Source organism: Acomys russatus, chromosome 22 (assembly GCF_903995435.1).
Source record: "Acomys russatus chromosome 22, mAcoRus1.1, whole genome shotgun sequence".
NCBI classification, from domain to species: Eukaryota; Metazoa; Chordata; class Mammalia; order Rodentia; family Muridae; genus Acomys; species Acomys russatus.
This window is the reverse complement of record NC_067158.1, coordinates 30,215,933-30,232,700: the sequence shown is the minus strand read 5'-3', so window position 1 is coordinate 30,232,700 and position 16,768 is coordinate 30,215,933. Positions and strand designations below refer to the sequence as shown.

Below are 16,768 nucleotides of genomic sequence, written 5' to 3'. Positions count from 1 at the left end.
ATCCTAGGGATTGTACAAATGAACATCACATAGCTCTGGCCATGAGAATGTTCGATCTGTGATGGGGTGCAAAAACAGAAAGATGTCACCCTTGTAAGGCAGTAAGTCCTGTACATGGCAGAAGAAAAGCAGGCCCTGTGGGGACCCAGGTACATAGGATCTGTTGGTCACATGATGGCCTAGCCAATCAAGACCCCAGCAGGTTGCAGATCCAACACTCCAATCCCTGTTGTTTTCCACAATGGAATTTCCTTTTCCTGCTCCAACCCTACAGCAACAGCTCTCCAGGGGACAAGGTGCAGATGGCTGTGACTTCTCAGCACCCTGAAGGGGCAGTCCTTACCCATAGCAGACAGGAGCCTCTTCTATTATATGCACAAGGATGCCCCCTGCTGGGCCCCTGTGTAAGAACAAGAACTGGCTAGCACTGCTGCCTGTCTGCTCTTCCAGACACCGGTTTTGGCTTGCCAATTACAGCTGCTCTGGGACTTCATAGCACTGAGCGATCCAAAGGGTCACTTACTGTCTCCACACTACTGTACAGAAGATAGGGTAAGCTTCCAAGTGACCTCACTAGCAAAATCTTCACTGAACATTCAACATGATTTCTAAGGTTGCAAGCATCCACTGGGGTGGCTGTTATCTTTTCTCTGAGCCACGCAACCTTAGTAGTAGTTTCCAGATAAGCATCTCACGAAAAGGACCAAGAAGGTGAGAGGATAAAGTCATGACAGCTTTATAGTGCTGAAAACACAAGCTTTCGAGTGCCCAGAGCCCTTTCCAGTGCCACGTGTATACTGGATATACTTAAATGGATGGCAAAGAGAACTCTAACCTGGGGACAAATAAAGAGCGGAGGAGGAATGAAAGGCAGAGACAGAGCAGGGAGGATCAAAGAGAAGTGAAAAGTATTTCTAATTCTTCAGTCCACTGAAACAATGCCCTGGCTAAAGTGGGTGTGACAAGCCATCGTGCTTGTCTGACTTGCCTGCTGTAGCACCCATCATTCTGCCCACCAGCTCCATCTTCAGTTTTCAGTCAGAGACATCCCCTGCTTATCTGAAGAGAGTTGTGGCTCTCGAGGACCTCTGCCTGTCCTCGGAGGTTCATCAATAGAGTAACATGTGAGATAAATTTACCAGAGCAAGAAGGTGCACAGAGCTGGGGGAGGGGTAGTCCAATGGTAAGGGAAAGCTGGGGGGAAGGGAGGGGAGATGCCAAACATGAGGACTTCTCAAGGCATTTTCCCCAAAGTTCACAGAAATGAACCAGATGAAAGGACTTTGGACTTGAGTAGTGTAGAGTATGTGCATGTGTCAAAATAGCCACAGATATGTACAGTCATTATGTGTAAAAGAGTGAGATTCAGCAAACTCACCAGGGAAGTCTTCATGAAGTAGCAGGCCCATTTGTTCATTTATCAGACGGGACGCTGAGATGATTTCACCGTGAAAGGATTCCATCAGCTTTCAAGTACTGTGGGAGGGAAGACCCTCCTCGGCCTCCTCTGTAGTGATATGTAGACCTTCTCCATCCCAAGGGAATTCAGAAGGTTAATATAGACACGTAAAGGAGAGTCCTACTATGTTTGGATCCCCTGTTGGCCTTGTTGGGATAGGGCTTGGCCTGCAGAGCATCTCCAGGTCAACATCCCCATGGGATGCCTCGGATCCACGCCTCCCTTGAGAGTGTGCGCATGGCATGCATTCTCTCAGGCATCTACTCACTCCTGCTTATTTACCAATGTGCTTGTACACACGGGCCAAGCTCCAGGCACTATATGAGGTTCCCATCTCCTCCGGGGGCACACTACAGTTAGTCTGAGAACTGGAGATGAGCTCTATTCCAGTTGCATGGTTGAATTTAATCAAACAAGTGTTTGTCTTCAGGCAATACAGGAAATTTTGTGGTCACGTGGGAAATAAGGAAGGTATTCCTATCCATCCGTTATGCTCTTTCCCTCACACTGTTGGAAATGCCAGTGGGCCCTGTTCCAACCTCTGTGTTCTCGTATTCCCTTCCTGAGACACAGCTTTGTACATCTTCGCCATGCCAACCTCTCTGCTGTACCTCTCATTACACCAGCTCTGCTAACTGAGCCCCCACAGGCTCTCCACCCTCTGAACATTCCATGTGTGTCCAAATCTTAGCCCCACGGTTCTCCAGTGGGAACACCCTCCTCTGAATAGGGGTTTGAAGCACAGTACCTTTGACTCCCAGAAGAGCTAACCACACTCATCCACCTGCACTATGAAAGGCGTTGCTAATATCTTTCATACCCCCATTTGACACAAGTGTTCTTTAAGAGCCCGAGTGTGGTGAAGAAGATACTGTTCCCCAGGACAAATGTGTGTGACCATTTTTGGAATATGCTCAGTTCCCAATGTAGACATTCAAATCTAAAAGGCAAGGACCAAATTTATAAATGTGTATTCTCTTCCACTTCTCTTTGTATTTACAATGAGTTTAGTAACTTCTAAATACATCCGTTGTCTTTCAAAAGCTACAGAATTTTATTCGGGAAGAAGCTTCCAATGTTGTGAATAGAGCCTAAGTAAGATGTGGAGTTAAAACTAGCCGCTCTTGGAAGCCTGGGTGATGAGGAGGCTGATGACGCAAGATCACAGGGATCACTTCCCCAGGGGCTTGCTGCCAAATTCCAGGGGGCAATGAGCTATTAGTCTCTGTTCTAGGAGCTCAACCCCGGAGACAGGGCTGAGTCCCATCTCTATGGGACCCAGATAACATGCCATCTACACTGTATTGCCATGGATAGGAGGGACACAGGAACACACTGTCTGCATCCTCCCATCCAGTGTGCCAGGCAGCAAGAGAGGTGTGGGGGGAGGGGCGAGTTTGTTTTAGTATCCTTTAAAAAATTAAAGCTCATTAAATGCATTAAATTATTTAAAAGGATTAAAAATTAAAAATAATTCCGAATTTAAAATTGATTTGCAATAAGCCTACATATCAGAAAACCATGGACTTGGGGAAGGCCAACCCTGATCATCTGATAGTTTGTGAAGCTGCCTGCCACAGTGGTGACACCTGCCACACACACAGGAAATGAAGAGGAAGGAAAACCTGCTTCCTTCAGGCCCAGATGTGGAGGGGAGCCAGAGTGTGAGAACAGAGGAGGCTGCCAATCTTGTGCTCCTTCCAGCTGCGGCCCGTTTGCACATGGCCATGTTATTGATGCTGTTGACAAAAGGAAGCCAGAATGCATCTTGCGAATCCCTGGCAAGGGGCAGCTTGCTAACATGCTGGCCTCACTGGAGCACAGGCAGAGCACATCAAATCCCCACGAAGTCAGCTTAGCGGCATCTTTCATTTGTCACCATGGGCTGTCAGGCTGCGAAGAGCATTAACGTGGGGAGCCTTTCCAGAGAGCTCCGGCAGCTGCTAGTGTCAGGATGATGTCCACACTCCATCCAGACAAACCCACAGTTACCAGCCTCCCTCTTCTTTCATCTCAGGCAACAGTGCCAGCCTCCCCACCCCCAACCCGTTTCTCCAACTCTCTGGCTCCTAGCAGCAGGCTCAGCTGGAGTACCAGTCCTCCTTGCCCTGTTTTGCTGAGGCCTCCTCTGCTAATTCACAGGCTGGCACTGACGCACAGAGTGCCCTCGGGGGGTAGCATCCCACCCCCCAAGGACATGACATATGAACACCTAACTGTCTTGCCAGAGTCCCACCCAAAGTGAAGCAGATGAGCCACTTTAAGACAGCCTTGGCAATGGGGAGGAAGCTTCCAGATGCACAGCCCTCTGCAAGCTGTGTTGCTGCTCTAGGCTTGTGAATAACAAGGGACTCCGAGTGGAAACCTGACGGTGCCAATAGCTTCTTATGCCACTCCAGGCAGGTTAAGTTTTAGTTACGTCTGCAGAGTGGAACAGAGAGATCCCATTGGCTAAAAACCTATGCCAGAAACCTACATCTATTGTCTCCAAACACTCCCTCTGCCCTCTGTGTATTACTATCACTTGTGTATAACATGAAAACACATAACGTGAGATCTGCTCTCAAACACTCAGGCTGTGCACAGGGCACCGTTGACTCACAGGCACGCTGCAGCTGCTAGGTCATCACTAAAGACCTGTCTTCTTGTAGAAACCAAGCCACCTTACAGATGCCCCATCCTCCTCCCTCCCCGCCCCCACACCCCCACCCCCAGCAGCCACTCTTCTACACTGTGTCAACAGAACAGCAGTGCTGGGCAGCATTTGTCTCCTCACAACATCTGCCCAGCAACACCTATGGCTTTCTGGGAGTCAAAAGTAAAAGTCGGACCTGTGCTATTATCTGTCTGTAATCCCAGCCCTCAGGTGCTGAGACAGAAGGATTGTGGAGAGTTCAAAGCAAGACTAGCCTGGGCCATAAAGAGACCTTGTCTCAAAAAAAAAAAAAAAAATCTGTTAATTGATCAATTCATATATATAAAACAAAAACATTGTATTTGGGGAGGAAAGAAACTGAGAAAATAAGTATCAGTATGTTAAACTCTACTGAAAGGAGAGCAGCCAGGTCGGTGCCCAGCAGACAGGTGCTCAGTGGGTTTCGTTGGTTTTGTTTTGTTTGCCTCTTTTGTTCCACTGACCGTGTGCCAATGGGCCTCAGCCCAGAGTCTGAAGAGAGGAAGATCACCTGCCTCTGCTCAGGCCTCAGCCTTCCTGTCTAAAACCCTAGCAAATCTGACCACGTGATCACCAGTGTTCCACTCTAAAACCCTAGGGAGGGCCAAAGTCAGAAGACAGTGGGTGCAAAGTCAGAATCCTCTCTAGGACCTACAGAAGACCTTGCCTTTGGCTCAGCAGTGCCGGGTTCACACCTACATCTGGCCCTCTTTGGAATCCCAGCCTGGGGTCCCTGGGATACTTGCTCCCCTCATAATGAATTCACTGGACATAGTCAGAGAAACTCCTCCTCTTCTGCATGCCATAAGTGGCACATCTGGGAGCCTTGTGAGGCCTAATGAAAGGCCAGGATTTCGGGAGAAGAGACCATATATCTAGGATGGACAGGAGAGTACTCTCAGGCCCCACAGACAGGATTTGCTTCTCACTAGGTAATTTACAGCTAGTTTCTGCTGAAGCTCAGGAAACTTGAAAGGGCACCAACCGATGCCACGGGACTCTGGGCTGCAGATGCACGGTGGCTCCCAAGTGAGACTCACCACATCCCACAGGCATGGATAGAGAGACAGCCAGGCTAGAGTAGCAGCAGAGCTTAAGGCAATTTCCTCGCCTCTCAGTTTCTGTTGCGCATCCCTGTGCCTTGTTTTTTCTTTGGGAGGGCATCAGCTCCCCAAGGTCATTTGGAAGATGAAGTTAGGGAAAAGGACACAGCATCAGAACAGGTGGTAATCTGGACTCCTGAGCTCTGGTCTCCTGGTTACTGAGGCTTCATCGCTTAACTATCGTGTGCCTGACGTCCCAGCCACAAGATAGGACTCATAAATATTTACACGCAACGTGTGTTGCGATGCTCAATTAATTGCAGCTGTGACGCACTTAGAGCGCCTCGGAGGGAAGGTGTGCGGAGACAGCCAGGGGTTATTAAAGGCGCAAACAAGTCAGCTCACGGAAGCAGCAGCTTTCCATTGCCCTGGGGCTTTTCAAACCAGAGCCCAAATCTAAGGAAAACTTGTACCCAAGGGGACACTCTCCAAGGGTGACATTTGTGACTATGCCAAGAACTTATCATCAGAAAATGAACAAAGACATGCACAAGGGATTTACCAAACAGGAGGTGCATGTAATTACTCAAACTCCATAGCTGTCTCTGAAACGAAACAGGAGCAATAAGGTTGAGTGGGTAAAGTGGGGCTGGAATGTGAAGCCCAGTGGTGAGGCACAGTGGGCAGCCACTTCACGTTTTCAACGGGTAAGGCTTTGAGGTAATGGGAATCGATACAAAAACCATCCAGAAAGCATCTGAGACATGTGCAGCCAGGGACTGGGGAAGGCCCCCGCTCTTTGCTATATGCCGCCTCTTTTCCCACTTTGTCTCTTAACAACATGTTGCTGTTTCAAGCCTACAGTAATACAAACAGGAAGGGCTCACTTTATGTTTGTATTACACAGACTGGGTAGGTGACTGCTCAGATGGGAAGACAACTACCTAGCAAACATAGGGACCTGAGTACCATCCCACATAAATTAATTAATTAATTAGTAATAAATAAATAACATTTTCTTTAAAAGCAGAAAGTAGTAGGACCAAGCTGGGCTATCCTTTGACCTCCACAGACACGCTCATCCATACCCAACACATCCATACACACATGCAGCTACTGTATAGGCATGGTCACTCACACCTATGCACCTGCACAGAGATGGACATGCATGCACCATTTTCACAGCAGGGCCGGTGAAATGCATCTTGGGGCGGCCGCTCCTTTGGAGCTGGAGATGAATTCAGAAGCTGACGCTCACATTTGTGCCCCTTTCCCTGCCCTAGGTCATGGCCGCACCTCAGCAGTGCCAAAGGTGAGTAGTGGGTTCGTGTCCTCTAAAGGGTGAAGACGTCAGCCTGGCCTACTGGGCTTTCCTTTCTGTTCGCTTCTTTTTCTTTTACTGTCACAAGTGTGAAGGAGCAATGACTGTCTCTCTCTGCACAACCCTGACGTCTGGGCCTCTGTGGAGAAAAGACCCAGACAGCTAGGGGAGGTCCTTCACTAAGGTGGCTGGTGCCTGGACACTGACAACAGAAAGACTAGAGCCCCTAATTTGGGCTCCAGGGTGGTGGCAGGTTTTTAAGAGAACGCATGCATCTCAAGATGGAAAGCCCAAAGAACAGCAACTCAATGGCCCAGAACAGAAGCTACAGGCTCCTTGTGGTCTAGCCTCAGATATCTGGAGCATTACTTCCCATGTAGTTCTGGATTACAGGCAAGTTACACATGTCAGCCTAGATTCCGGGAAATGCATTCATCTCAGATGGTTGTGTTTCTCATAACTTTGCCACCCGGTAACATGCATTAGCTTCTTGCAGCCTCTTCCTGCAGCTGTCCAAGAGCACAGCTGGCCTGTCAAGCCCACAGACTTGCAAATGTGTGGGGATCCTGGTGCTCACTCATTACTTATGCAGCCTCGGGCAAGAGTGCTGCACTCTGAGCCCAAGTTTGGGATCTAAGCTATTCAACAGCATCCAGGCAACTAAACTCTAGTGTAGGTTTCCCGCCCCTAAAACATAGGTGCAGCAGGAAAATGGAAAGTCCCACGGAACCCCACTAACAACTGGGACTTGCTTGTGAGGCTCCAAGTAAGAGAGAAAAATGAGCACTAGGCTAGAAGAAATGTTCAAAGGCCTGAATGAACCGCGGACAGCCCTGTGCCGAGCGTGCAGAGGTTCTTGCAGGACAGCTTGCAGTGTGCACCGTGCACTCAGCACGGGCTGCAACAAAGCAGCACAAAAGCCAAAGTTCAGTCCCAAAGTGAAGTATGAGGCTGAATAGTGCCTGGTTCTTAGCACTCAATCTGCCCCCCACTAAGTTCTCTTCTGGGTCTGAGTCCTCCAAAAGTGCATACCACCAAACCATGCTGGAGTCTTTGGTCTCAAATACACAATCTTCTTCCCATCCTTCATCCTCTCCCATCATCCCTGGGAGTCCTTGAAGAAACTACAGCACTCGAAGGCATTTTGTCGGCGGGGGGGGGGGGGGGGGGGGGGGGGGGGGGGGGGGGGAGATACATTAGCTGGTAACTCAGAAACCATGTGAGAGAAATACCATGTGAATGTAGTTAGTTGAATTGTCTCCTCCATCTTGGGTTAGAAGCAGAGAAAAACTGAAAAGTGGATATTCCATTAACAACATTCTAGAAACAAGAGGAAAAGAAAGGAGATTTTTTTAAAAAGTCAACTCAGAGCAGGGCATGGTGGCATATTCCTGTAATCCCAGCGCTTGGGAGGCAGAGACAGGTGGATCTCTGTGAATTCAAGACCAGCCTGGGCTACCAAGGGAGTCCAGGACAGCCAAAGCTCTGTATAACAGAGAAACACTGTCTTGAAAAACTAAAAAATAAAAAGTCAACTCAGATAAATATGTCCAGGCCTGCCCAGACATAGGTGCTACCATAGACCACTCAGATGTCTAAAACGCCCTAACAGACTAGATGTAACTAACTAAGGATATGCACAAAGGTTGACACCAGAGAACGGCTGTCTCAGGACAGCCACACATCCCTATAGGTTCTTCATGGTATTTGCATTGCAAAACATGGTAGGCCATCCATGGAAGAGAATGCCTTGCAGCCATTTTGACTGAGGATTGAGAAGCCTGCCCGTGCCCATAAAATTGTTGACAGCTTGTGAAAGAGCTGGCAAAAAAAAAAAAAAAAAAATTTTTTTAATGGTTTGCATAATGTGAACAGGTAAATTGATGAAGAACATGGTGAAGAGTGTGAGTATGTGTGTAAGTGTGTGTGTGTGTGTGTGTGTGTGTGTGTGTGTATCTCACCCAATGTTTACAATATGAAAAGATACATCAGCATATTGCTGTGTTGTATCTGTGCGTATCTCTATATCTGTGTGTCTCTGTGTGTGTGTGTGTGTGTGTGTGTGTGTGTGTGTGTGTGTGTGTGTGTGTGTACATGTATCTGTCTTTCTCGGGTTGTCACTGTAGGTGTCTGTATGTATCTATTTCTATCTGCATGTCTCGGTGAGGGGATGTCTGCAATCAAACATTTTTATGAGTTATGTCAGTAAAGTGACATTGCTTCTCATTCTTTCATATCTGTGTCTTATAATTTCTTCCACAAAACATTCACCTTTATATAGTAGGAACAATTTATCGACTGAATGTTTAACAGATTCCTCCAGGCCTGGAAAAAAATAGACACATTCTGGGATGTGTCAATGTAGCTGCCTCCTCAGAGGCATGCATGGTGTTATACTGTCCAACAAGATCAGCTTGTGAGTTATCGCCTTTTGGTGCCTGAGGGATGAAATCCCAGAGGAGTGACTGCCTTATTTACAAAGTGTGTCCCTCTGTCCAAAGTCCCCATAGGCTTTGGGTTGGGAGAAAGCAAGATATTTGTTGATTCTATTAAAGAGACAAGAATTTCATTTTTCTAGAAACATTTGGGTTTTCTTTTTTCTTTTAGTTTTCTAGCATAACAAGTACTAAAGCTTGATTTTTTTTTTTTTCCCTCCCACTTTAAAAGAAAAGTAAGACTAGAAGGCAAACCAGCAGGAACAAAATGTGTGGGCCTCCAGCGACCCCTGCTGACCATTTTAGGCATTGCAGTAACTGAGCTAAGAACCAGAGGCTCTATCAGTCCAAGACTCTCCAAGACTCCCCAAGACTTCACAACACTAGTGAACGGGAACAAATCAGCTGAGCTAGAAAAGAGGCCCTCACCACATTCCCGGAAGCACAAGACACAGTTTTGGATCATCCAAAGACTGGTGAACCCAAAGACTAATAGAGTCGCCTTCAAAATTCAGTGTACTTTAGAATCACAGCAGCAACACATAAAATCTACAGCTCACCTCCGGGTTTACACTTTGGCAGGCCTCCGCATAAGCCAAGGAAGCGTTATCCTTAGGAAGATAATTTCAATGCAGGTCGTTCTAGAATGTTCTTTAGAGAGTTGCTTGGTGAGAGAAAGAAAGAAAAGAAAACTCGAGGTATCTTGAGTGCCTCCACCTTCTGTTGGTGGTCTAGACAGGCAGAGTTTTAGGCTGGGGTTTCTGCATAGCTGTGAGGAGTCTAGGTGGGCTGCCTCTCCTTCACCATCCATTCATTCACCTGTCTATCCAAAAAGCCATGTTACCACTGATTCATAGATGGTCCAATGTGACAGCCATAATAACTGAGAAATAAAACACTAAAGTGTGAGAGACCCAACCAAGCACTGCGCATCACAGATGGAGACATGAAAACTCAAAGAAGGGAGCGACTTTCCAGGAGCCTCGGGTGAGAACATCAGGGTTGTGCTCAGGCTCCTAATGAGCTTCCTCTCTGTTTGAGACTCCAAAGTGCCAGTTCTTGGTATCAAAGTAAGGGGCCGTGGATCATCAAATAAAACTGGGAGACCCAGAAAGACGCAAGTCTCTCTCCTCTCTCCTTGATGCATGCCAGGCATCTTAGAATCTTGTTTAGCTTAGCTGGAGGACTGATTTTATTTTACTCACATACAAATACGATTAATTGGGCCCCAACAAAGGACCATGCGTGGAGAGGCCCTAGAACTCCTGCTCAGGTGTAGTCAATGGGCTGCAGTTTCCATGTGAGCCCCATGGTATGGGGAGGAGGGGCTGCCTCTGACATGCACTCTATTGGCCACTCATTGAACACTTCCCAAACCACAGAGGAAGAGGATACAGGCAGTCAGATGAGACTTGATAGGTTGGGGTCAGTTGGTAGGTGCGGAGGAGGGCTCCCCCAGGGGAGAGGAGTTGGGCAAAAGAGGGAGGGCGGGTGGGACTGGGAGGAGATGAGGGAGGGGGGCTACAAGATTAACTGGGCCCATAAATTAGGTAGGCAGGCTGACAGGAAAGCAGTAGGGATGAGCTCAAACCCACCACTATAAACTTGGGCTTGTACAGGCAACAATACTGTCCTGTCTTTCATCCACTACAAAAGGCATCATCAGACATTACTGAATCCCTGAGCTTCACTGCTGAGGAGGATCTGGCTTAAAGCATATCTGTGGGAGGTCAGCATTTGGATGTCAAAGGACTTGAATGCTAGGAAAGCCACACGGGTAACTTTCAAATGAGCACCAGAGGGAGCAAGCTCCCAGGCTGGGGCTGCAATCCGGGCTAGAGACATGGGTTGAGTGAGAAACTCCAAGCTGCTGCGGGGCTCAGCTTGAAAAGACAAAACACAGGAGCCAGCTCATTGTCTGTGGGCGCTGAGCCAAGGGATCACACACTGCCTGGAAGCTGTGAAGTGATTTTCTACCTTGATGACATGCACTAAACCTTCCCAGCTTCCATTCGGGATACACACTGTTGGACTATCCTATGGAGTGACAACAGTGAACCAGTCATCAGTGGTGGCCTAGGCCCGTGCAGTCAGGAAGTGACAGGTCAGGGTCTGCTGCAGCATCCCTTTATCCTCCACTGGAACGCATTTGCCTTTCTCCTAGCTTTGCTTAGGGGCTCCGTTATGTTACTGACAAACTCCAAAGCTCACAGCTCCAAGGAGCTAAAACATTAAAGGCTGCAAGACATGTAAAAACTTCACAGAGGCTAAAGCATGAGAAACAGTTGTTATATATTTTTTTTCCTTACATAAGGCAAATCCAGAAATAACCTGCCTAGGGTCCATGGGTATCTCTGCTTCTGAAAGGCTTTACATAGCCAAACATTCCACCATCTTATTGCTCCCTCAAAAGTGAGTCACAGGTTAAGAAAGGATCCTGGCAGCTGTGAGGTGATTCTCTTCCTAAATTACATTGACCAGGGTTTGGACTCATGGTCACAGTCAGCACACCACGTGGCCAGGAACGTGGCAGGCTTCAAGTGGCAAGTAGATCCAGGGAGATCCCAGATGCCTTTGCTGTGTCACATTCAGAGATGGGCGGAAGGCCTTCTCTGAGCCTTCCGTTTTCTATGCATATTTGGTTAAGTCTAACCAGCAGCCTGTGGCCCTGGACTCAACCTGAAGCTTTGTTCCTCCCTCTCCTCTCCATCCCCAAGTCTCCTATAACAGAAGCCAAAGCGGAAGCTGGTTTTTCTCAGACAAGGAACCTATCTGAGACCTGCTAAGTGGTCCCACTTCCTGAAGGCAAAGACAGCTCTAAAGCTCTGCGGGCCTCGCATTTCATTTATTACATAAGCATATCCTTGTCCTGGGACCTGCTCCGGTAGCCTCAAAAGTAGCTATCTCCATGGCAACCAACAGGGATAAGTTAGAAGATGGACCAGTTCCAGAAACCTGTGTTTCCAGGATAATCTACATGAGAACAGAACATGAGTGTCTATGTCTGACTTGAAGGACTGATATGTTATGCAAAGGCAGCAACTTCTTTGTCAGTGGTTCTCGAAATTCAAGTTGAATGAATGGCACCATAGAAATGTGTATGAAGACTTGTGTTTCTCAGGTTTACAGAGGGCCTCACCTTTTGGTCCATCTCCCCTCCTTTCTTTCCTTTCATAGCTCATCGTTTAACACCTGAGATAAGTCAGATGCCGTGAACACCGGGACCTTACCCTGTAAGGTGTTGGCCATGTGCCTTCACCATCCTTGGCTCTGCTTCTGGAACCAACAGTACAGTCGTGGAAGTCAATGCCTGTAGGGCTGGAGTGTTTGCTGCCTGCAGACCCCTGCATTTTACATCACACAAATTGATCTTCACAGCCCTCTTAAAAATAACTTACAAAGGAATGTTCTTTGTAAAAGAATGTTTTTTTTCTTGAGGGGGCACACAGGAGTTAAGTGTTCCCTGCAGTTGATCGGGGGCTATGGGGAATGGGTGACTCCCCAGATCCTCATGGCACCCCTCACGTCTGGGAGTCCATGTGGAAAATTACTAGGCAGCTTCCTTTCTCGATTTTCCTCCTCCTCCTCCTCCTCCTCCTCCTCCTCCTCCTCCTCCTCCTCCTCCTCCTCCTCCTCCTTCTAGCCAGGTGTGTTAGCTTTTTGCCACTGTGACAAAGTACCTGAGACAATTAGCACAAGAGGAGAAGAGTTTGTCTGGACTCCTACTTTCAGAGATTTCAACATGGTCAGTTGTCTCTGTTGCTCTAGACTTGTGGCAAGAAGGGCAGAGCAGGGAGCACACTGTGAATCTCCCCTCTTGTCAGCTAGGAAACACATAGAGAAAGGATAAGGTCTGGGCCCCCAAAATCCCTCCCAAGGGCACATGTCCAATGATTAGGCCTCACCCCTCAGTAGAACCACAGCACTCATGTCTAATCTACAGTATCAGTCAGTGCTTGAGTTCCTGGAAGATGGAGTCACTGTAGTGGATATCTGGAGCCTGGCTAGAGCGAAGGTCAACTCCAAGTTCATGTAGCAATGATATCCTGAGAGTCTGTCACTGGCCCCAGTCTGGAATATTTCCACTGAGCCACATGTCGTATATGACAAGACACTTCTTGTGCTGTGCACTCACCGTATACCACCCATGTATCATATGCTATCCTGGGCTGTAGGTGTTATCAATGGGCAGGCATCATGATATGTGATTATAAAATGTATTTACTGGCTTCATTCCTGGATGTTATGGAGAAATGTAAAAGGATGTATTAAATAGTTAGGACTCTCATCTATATGGACTACAAATGTCAGGATAAAACAAAACCAAGGCAGCTTTGTTGCTCACGTCCCAATGAGATGTGAATGCACCTTTTCCTAACACCTTCCAAGATACCTCAGGACCTTGGGGCCCTCTGTCCCTATCTCTGCCACTACTAAAGCAAAACTGTCATGTGCAGGGCCCAGCAGGGTATAGCCATCCTCAGTGACATCTACCTCACCTCTCCAAATCCCAGCAGATACCACTCAGACCATGCCTGACCAGTGCCCAGACAGCTGGGAAGTGTGCCCTAGCAGAGTACCCACTAGGAAGGGAAAGGCAGTGAGCCTGCAGAGCCACCACTGACAGACAAGGAATCAGAGTGGAACTATGCTCTTTGACTTAAGAGCTGGGCTTGGTGTCCAGAGATGTCACCAAGGGAGATGGTGTTCTAAGTGGGACCTGAGGACCAGAAACGATACAGGCACAGGTAAATTTGAGGGAAAACTATTCTAGACAGACAGACCAAAATTCACTGTGTCATTGAAGCAAAAGAGGACGGAGGCCTTAAGGGCAGTCTCTTGTGTAGAGTCTAGGGAGAAGAAACTGTCACAAATAAAAAGGCTTTGAGATATCTTTAAACTGCTGACTGTCTCCACCTCCATAAGGACAGGAGAGGAACTACAGCAAGAGGAGTGTGCTGTGCAGAGAGAGAGTGGCTTCAGTAGGAATGCAACAACAGCAAACATGGGAATCCACAGGCCAGACTCAGAGTGTGGGGCAAGGATGGAAGATTACTAAGACGAAACACTGGGGATCAAAGTGGCCTGTTAGGGAAACTGTGCCCCAATAGGAGCACAGTTAGAAATATCTGACATATGAGAACAAGGCGATCTTACCTAGATAAGACGGGTAGATTCACCACAAGGAATTCATCGCATGCTGCCTGTCTTTATGTGTGTCGTGGAGGAGATTCAGTGAGATTAATGAGGCCTATGTGGTCCAAGACAGAAGCTCCAAAAAGCAAGGACAGCAGATAGCAATGGATATTTAGCACAGGAAGCTAAGGGTGTGTGAGAGTTACAGGTGAGTCAGACTCAGGCAAACAAAGAGGGAACATGGCATGAAGCACATTTGGGGGACCCGGGAACACTGAGCCTGGACGGGAGTGAGACCCGACAGTTCTCTGTGGAGCAGTGATGGGTTGACCACACATAAGGAGTCCTAAAGCTCCCAGCCACCAAAAGAAAAGGGAAGAGCATGCATTTTTAGAAACAGTGCTTGCCATTGAGTCAAAGCGAGCTCACTCCTAAGAAGCTCGCCATTGCCGGGCGTGACGCCTAAGGAAATGTCTCACACATATGCTAATAAAAAAGATGTAATTTTTAAAGTCATTTATATTCCTCAACACAGACTAATACCTGCAAAACTACCACATAGCTAAGGAGCATTCAGTCTAGGAGAACCCAAGTTCTTCACTCTTACAAGCAGCTCTTAGGTGGTTTTGTATAATCTGAGGGTAAATTTGAGAGCAGCCTACTGAGCAGGCTGCCTGAGCAAAGCCGTTTTCATGAGTCCAAACAGGGAGCTGAGAGAAACCTCAACAGAACTACATTGGTCTATTTAAAATGCAGTGGCTCAATTTCTAGGCGTTGGGACATGTGGCTGGAGCTGGGGACAGATTCATGAAGAGACGGGAGCTCTGTCCACAGAGTTGGTTGCAGCGGCAGGTGCACAGACAGAGCTTTGTAAATGTGCTGTGCTGGGCCTTCTCCTCAGCTGTGCAGTCTCACTGTAGGGGCAGATGCTGTGGGATCCTCCTCCATCGGTCCTCCCGGTTTTTCCATTTGTTTGCTGATGTCTGTTTTCTAGTTTGTGTAGTGCAGAGAAGATAGGCTTGTGTTTGTGTGTGTGCTCATGTGTGTGGAATCCAGAGAACACCTCAGAACGCACTCACCATTTTTGCTTGGTTTTGTTTTGTTGCGACAGGATTTCTCACTGGCCTGAAGCTCACCAAGTAAACCAGGCCGACTGGCTAGGGAGCCCAGAGATGGGCTTGTCTCCACCCTGACCCTAAGCCCAGGACATTGGAATTTTCAAGCAGACATCATCATCATGCAGGGTCAGGTCTTCAGGCCTGCCAGGCACACACTTTCCTGACTGAGCTATTTCCTCAGCCCTGTCTGCTGCAGTTACCTCAGTGACACAGACTGACCCAGGGCCTTGCAGGTTCTAGCACTATCACACACAATTTTATTTTCTTACAACAGGGTCATATTATACAACTAGATTAGCCTTGAATTTGTGATCCTCCTGCTTCCACCTTCCCGCTTGAGTGCTAAGATTTCAGGGGTGTGCCACTGCACCCAGCATTTAAGTCTCTTTGAGAGAGAAGGCTGACTTGCTTTGGGAAGAGAGAGTTTTTTGCCTCCATAGTCCCCCTGAGTTGGGGTTTGATTTTTGTACCCCTTTCCCACGCTCTGCTCCACCTGACCAATAGCTAGAATATGAGACATGAGAAGTGCACTAGGGTCACAAAAAAGAACTGAAAATCACACAAGCTTCCTGGAGGAGCCAAGGGCACAGGTTTTTGAGTGCTGTGAGCTGGCACTGAGTTTGCACTGACAAGTGATCTGTGTTTTCTGGCAGGGCGGTGTCGGGAGCCAGTTCCGGATCAAGTAAGTCTGGTGTTGCTACGCTCCTTAACTGTCAGTCTCTGATCCTTACAAAGCAAGTACTGCTGTTTGGGCTTCTTTTTTGTCTTTGTTTGTTTGTTTGTCTTTCAGAGCTGAGGAGTGAACCCAGGGCCTTGCACTTGCTAGGCGAGCGCTCTACCACTAAACTAAATTCCCAACCCCTTGGGCTTCTTTTTTATGTCACGTGGTAAACTGAAAAAGGAAGATGCTTCTTCCCAGTGGCCCTCCCTTCTGGGGAGGAGAACCAGCTTTCAGCCCCTGTTCGAATTGTAAGGGTCATTACTAAGGCTGACAGAGGTGAAAACACTAAAACACAGGGCTGGCGAGTGTGTCCCAAGACAGGGGCTTTGCAACATTCATGGTGAAATTCTTAATTGAAACAAACTTTTTGAAAGGTAATTTTACAATGATGTTCCCTTAATAATATAAAAATACCTCTTTTTTTTAATCCTAGAATTCCATGTTGGAGGATTTAAAACAAAGAAGCAACATACATTTCAGACCAACATTTCAACAAACCCACTGATATTTTATAACAGAGTTTAAATAACCACATGTTGAAATTACACTAAACATTTGATAATACAGAAATTGTTGGACATATGAGCATTTGGTGAAGCTACTAGAAGCACTGGCCAGAATTTTAACAGCTAAAGAAAAAGATTAAAAATTAAAACATTAGCTCAAATATCAAACATTATAAGTAATTGTGTTAAATTATTTATTGATATGATTTACATATTTTATAAGGCTATAGATGATAACTGAAAAATTGGCTTGTTAGTATTTGACATGTGCCTTTAAATTTTTAATTAAAGCTATGGACCATTACCCATGAGCACACATGCACACATACACATGAATACACATGTGCACATGCAC

The 16,768-nt window shown here is 47.2% G+C and overlaps 1 protein-coding gene across 1 annotated transcript in view; it reads left to right on the top strand.

The window, feature by feature from the left end:
- The first annotated feature begins 6,374 nt into the window (after positions 1-6,374).
- The window catches only part of Clnk (cytokine dependent hematopoietic cell linker), a 72,083-nt gene continuing 61,689 nt past the window's right edge, over positions 6,375-16,768 (top strand). Inside the window, exon 1 of the mRNA XM_051164995.1 lies at positions 6,375-6,488. Coding sequence (XP_051020952.1) covers positions 6,375-6,488 — 114 coding nt within the window. The remainder of the gene's footprint in view (positions 6,489-16,768) is intronic.